The 5,434-nt window shown below is 35.9% G+C and overlaps 1 protein-coding gene across 1 annotated transcript in view; it reads left to right on the plus strand.

Annotated features, from left to right (window-relative positions):
- LOC105172347 (long chain acyl-CoA synthetase 6, peroxisomal-like) overlaps window positions 1–5,434 on the plus strand; it is an 11,958-nt gene that overhangs the window by 2,648 nt on the left and 3,876 nt on the right. Inside the window, exons 2-14 of the mRNA XM_011093732.2 lie at window positions 876–936; window positions 1,043–1,120; window positions 1,340–1,411; window positions 1,513–1,594; window positions 1,889–1,994; window positions 2,076–2,152; window positions 2,466–2,510; window positions 2,604–2,690; window positions 3,276–3,365; window positions 3,460–3,539; window positions 3,617–3,710; window positions 4,239–4,327; window positions 4,416–4,504. Of these exons, the coding sequence (XP_011092034.1) occupies window positions 876–936; window positions 1,043–1,120; window positions 1,340–1,411; window positions 1,513–1,594; window positions 1,889–1,994; window positions 2,076–2,152; window positions 2,466–2,510; window positions 2,604–2,690; window positions 3,276–3,365; window positions 3,460–3,539; window positions 3,617–3,710; window positions 4,239–4,327; window positions 4,416–4,504 (1,050 nt within the window). The remainder of the gene's footprint in view (window positions 1–875; window positions 937–1,042; window positions 1,121–1,339; window positions 1,412–1,512; window positions 1,595–1,888; window positions 1,995–2,075; window positions 2,153–2,465; window positions 2,511–2,603; window positions 2,691–3,275; window positions 3,366–3,459; window positions 3,540–3,616; window positions 3,711–4,238; window positions 4,328–4,415; window positions 4,505–5,434) is intronic.

Below are 5,434 nucleotides of genomic sequence, written 5' to 3' on the forward strand. Positions count from 1 at the left end.
CAAAGATCTGCATCTTTTTTTTTCTTTTTATGAAAGGGATTAGAAAGCTGTTTGCAAACTTCACTGTGACGGAAAGATACTATAATGCAACTTCTCAAACAACTGCCTGCATATTCTTTTCCTTATTCTTGTGTTTTCTTCTATTCTTTTTGTGATTCTATTGCTTTTCAAGACTTCAAAGGAAACATGCACTAGGGAAGAAATTTTCTTTTTTGGGGGTTTCTGGAAGAAGCATCATCATTATTGATATCTCTTTTGTGCTATATCAACTCAAATTTCAGATTTACTGCCTCCCAGATGAAATGCCTGCCGATAGAGTGTGTATTGTCTCCTACAGATAATCTTAACAGTCCTTTTTGTGTCTGATTCTTGGTCTTTGATTCTTTTTACTGGGGGATATTACTGAAATATCTGATGGTATTTGGGATGTATACATAATTAAGAGTGATGGAATACAATATGCTTCTAAAAATTCATCTTGTTGAAACTTGGCATGGATAACTTGAAGCTTCTTATCCTAGACATTTCATTTATATGAGCCATAAGATGTTCGCATCTCAAGGGACTACAACTGAAGCAACGAAAGGACACCTACAGGCTTTAGACAGTGCCATTCAATATACCGACAACTCAGCATGTCGCAATGAATGTAAATGAAATACTATAATTTCTGTGGGCTTAGATGGGAAACTCCTGAAAAATCTCCTACTTTTGAGATAATCCTTTATGCTTTAAAACTTTGATGAATTTTACTGGAAGATTCGTGTAATACTATAGACCGAGCTATCCTTTTTTTGCTGCTGATAAGTCTTTTATCGTCTAAAACATCATGTTCTAACTTTTATATAGAGACTAACAGTTTTAACATCGAGCAGGTGAAAGATATAGTGTAGTTCTCCCTGAGAAACTGCAAACAGGAAAATGGAATGTGTACAGGTGGAAAATTTACCCTTTTGTTTGCACATTCTTCATATTGAATCTATCCTACATGTATGTTTGTCCTTCTGTATTTGTCATATTTATAATGTTTATCTCATGGCAGATCAGCACGTTCTCCTATGAAGCTTGTCAACAGATATCCAGAGCATCCAGAGATTGGCACATTGCATGATAATTTTGTGTGAGAATTTTTACCCTTTATCCATGCACTATTCGGAAACTGATGTTTTCCGCTTGGTATTAGGTTTCTTATAAATCCTATTCTTTGGCTAACTACACAAGTTTTTCAGTTCAATTCTTCACCGTTTCCCAATTCTATGCTTATCCTCTGAGATATTTACCTTTCATTTGACTAGTCTGGCAACTTATTGATTCTTTATAATGTTGGTGGTGCTTTCAGACATGCATTAGAAAACTTCCGAGATTACAAGTACTTGGGTACGCGTATACGGATAGATGGGACTGTTGGAGAGTAAGTTTATTGGTGAATGATACTTTCTCAGTTTGAGAGGAACTCAGATAGACAAACCTTAACTGTTGAGTTGTGTTACGTATATTTTTCACATTGTGAAGATACAAATGGATGACGTATGGAGAGGCAGGAACAGCTCGGTCAGCAATAGGTTCAGGACTTCGCCATCATGGATTACAATCAGTAAGATGGTTTTTCTTTGCTCTCTAGCCCTCTCTTTCTCATTCCATCTGTGTCTCTCTCTTTGGTGATTTCATGCATTCATCATGTCTGACAACTTGGTTATATTTAAACACTTCAACATTCGAGAAATGAAAATCAGTAGTGCCTAAATTTGTTTTTGAACAGCTAACAGAAACAATTTAAGGTCTCTTCTTTCTAATGGTTATTTTCTTTTTGTTTCATTTAAGCTTTTTGTCATATGAAGTTCTTTTCCCTTCTTTTGGACAATAATATGTTCCATGTTTCCTGGAGCAGGGAGCTTGTGTTGGACTTTATTTTATCAACAGACCAGAATGGATGATCGTGGATCATGCTTGCTCAGCATATTCGTACATATCAGTCCCTTTATACGATACCCTTGGTGTGTAGGTGTGCATTCAGTGGAGGCTTCCTAGTCTACTCGAATCCATTTATTTTATTCCATTTTATGGTGAACCCGCAGGTCCTGATGCTGTTAAGTATATTGTGAATCATGCTGATGTACAGGCCATTTTTTGTGTGCCAAGTACCTTGAACACTGTGAGTCTTTCTTAATATTTATTTTTTGGTTTATTCTTTATTGTTGCTTGGAAGGAGGGTGGGTGGTGTGTTATGACAGACCCTTAAGCACATTATCGAACGCTTGTTGCTGGTATAATCTTCTTCTGATATTCTCTGTCATAAAAAGCGGTGGAGAGTGCTGCCAGGGTTGTATGTTAATCTGGCATTGCATTTTACTTGTTGAAGAGAACAAGGAAAGAGAAAATGGAATAGCTTTTACCATAGTGTTATGGTGCTGTGAACTTCTATAGTTTGCTTTTATTACCCTCATCCTCATTTTCCTTACTTGCAGCTACTAACCTTCCTGTCCGAGATTCCTTCTGTACGTGTAATAGTGGTATGTCACATAGATCTTCCTTTTTCGTTTGTTTTATTATTCCACTTTTGTTGTTCTTTCACATGCATCTTCCTTGCTTCATAAATAATATAGGTAGTGGGAGGGATAGACGAACATCTCCCATCTCTACCGTCTACTTCGGGAGTCAAGCTTTTATCATACACGAGGTTACTTAGTCAGGTACTAAGTTCTCACCAGTAATCTGTAATTTTCTTTTACTCATGTTGTTTGTTAGCGTGTCACTTTTGATATAGCTGCTGGTTAATATTGCATTTGTCAAAACAGACTAGATGGTGTGGGAGTTTCCATAGTTTGGGTTGGATTAATAAGTTTAAAAACCTTTGTTTACCCTGTGAAATATAACTTGAGATTAGAAGAAGATTTCACAATCGTCTTCACCTACCTTGAAAATTATTCCCTTCCTCAACGGTTGGCATTGCTTCAGTTTACATGATTCTAAGGGGAACGCAGAACCATAACATCTAGTTATCACATTTGGCGAGTGAAACAGCTGATGGTTCTCTCATTGGCTGTCTTTTTCTGATGTTTTAATTTTGAATCCGCCATCCAACACTTAAATGGATATCCATACTAGTAATTTCTTGGGTTTGTTAAAATACTATACAGTTGTTAGTTCTAATATGTAATTTCCATAACACCAGCATGGTATTCCTACTCTGGATCTACTGTTCTGTGACAAATTATAGCCAATGGTATGAATGGTCAAGTTTTCATTTAATATGCTACAATTTCTTTTTCTTTCAGGGTCGCAGTAATATGCTCCCATTTTGCCCTCCCAAACCTGAAGATATAGCCACTATATGCTATACAAGTGGTACTACTGGGACACCGAAGGTAGCTGATTCAATTCCACTTTCAGAACTTAGATGTTACAACTGAAGCCCTACATAAAATTGGTCATTGATGGCATTTTCTCTTCTTTCAATAGGGAGTTGTATTATCACATGGAAACTTGATAGCAAGTATCGCTGGCATGACCCTTGCAGTCAAATTTTATTCCTCAGACATGTGAGTTTTGCATGGGTCATGATAAAATTATTCTCGTTTTCATCTCGATTTATGCACTGACATTATTTGGTAAACAGTTACATTTCCTATCTTCCCCTGGCACACATCTATGAACGGGCTAATCAAATTATTGCCGCATACTATGGTGTTGCTGTTGGTTTCTACCAGGGGGTATGTGGTTCCTTCATGGCAATTTTTCTTGTCCTGCTGCTCTGTTTATACACGGCAGTTCTTCTTGGGTCTATCGCCCTTTACCTGTATGGTTCTGTTACAAAAACTAGGAGATACTAGAATATTCCTATATGTCCTGGTGAATAGATGAGATTTGTTTGTCCTAGATGAAATGGGTAATTAAGTGGGTGACTGCCTCTAGAATTTGAAGAATAATGTTACCCTGATATTCTTGCATTGGTAATTTGGCATGCAAACTTGTCAATATTTGCAGTATTTCTTTTTCCCAAATAGTTATGCATTATATCTAAAGACTTGCTATGAGGGTTAATCAGTCTATCTGCCAAGGAGGAATTACATAGGCTAATAAAAGAAAATAGGGAAACAAATACCAGGATGAGATAATTGGTGGCTGTTGATAGCAAGGATTTTGGATTTCTTCCTTAGGTTGATGAGCATGATCTTCGCACTTTTTTAATTGCTTTCTTATTATTTGAGAGCTTTACATGTGTAGTTACCACTCTGCAGGATAACATGAAATTGATGGATGACTTAGCTGCTCTGAGACCGACAATCTTTTCCAGTGTTCCTCGTCTATATAACAGAATATATGCTGGGTAAAACTATGAGTGTCCGTCAAATGATGTACAAAAGGCTTCAGCAAGGTCTTCCCATATTATTAATATCTTTGGTGTATTAATGCAGGATAACTAATGCCGTAAAAACTTCTGGTGTTCTTAAGGAGAGGTTATTTAATGCAGCCTACAATTCCAAGAAGCAAGCTGTTTTAAGTGGTAAGGTTGTTAACAGCTCAGATGGAAGTTTCCTTTATGTTGTAAAATAACTAAGAAGAAGTTAAGCTAGTTAGCTTTTATTTTCCTTTCTCTAACATTCCTAGTAACTAAGAAGATGACCGCATTCTCAGTTTTCCTATAGCTAAAGAACCGTTTATCAAGGATTAGTACCTTCTGATGTTTCTCCTGCAAAAATAGATTGATCTATAACTCGACGTGATGTTGTCTTGTGCATGATGAAGGCTGGTTTTGTATTAATTTGGATGGTTTAAAGTTCTGACTGTCGATGGCCAATGCTTTTATATGTCATACCACCCAAGTGTATGTAATAGGGCAGGGATAGCAGTGGGACCCTTGATACCTGAAGCCACGAAGCTAAAGTAGTTCATATTTATAATTTTAAGCTATTATATTAAAACATGTTTAAGATTTTAAAATTCAAATTGTACTCCTATTAAATTGTCCTAAGCCACAGTGCATCCAAAAGGCCAAACAAATATTTTAATACATTGAAACCAAGTACCAAAAAGTTTCACATGCTAATTAGTCAAAATTATTCAAATGAGGCCTCTTAAAATCTAACCATGAATTAGATCTTAGCCCATAAGATCTTTTTTGACCAAATGATTTCGAGCACAAAAAGTTTTCTTTAGTTTTCTCTTGATCAATTTTGGAGCAAATCTTTCCTTTCAATAGGTCATATACAGTTTTTTCTTTATGTTTCTGTTACTTAGGTAAGTATATCTATATATATAAATATATGTATATATTGCTGAATAATAATAATATTATTTGGACTGTTAGAATTATTAGGCTATTTCAGGAATTTCCGTAAATACAGTGCAATACGGTTTTGTTCTGCAGGCGTGATCATTTTATTATCTCGATTAGTGAAGCTTTCCTAATATTCAATCTAGAAATCTGGCATTT

Source organism: Sesamum indicum, linkage group LG10 (genome assembly GCF_000512975.1).
Source record: "Sesamum indicum cultivar Zhongzhi No. 13 linkage group LG10, S_indicum_v1.0, whole genome shotgun sequence".
Classification (NCBI taxonomy): domain Eukaryota; kingdom Viridiplantae; phylum Streptophyta; class Magnoliopsida; order Lamiales; family Pedaliaceae; genus Sesamum; species Sesamum indicum.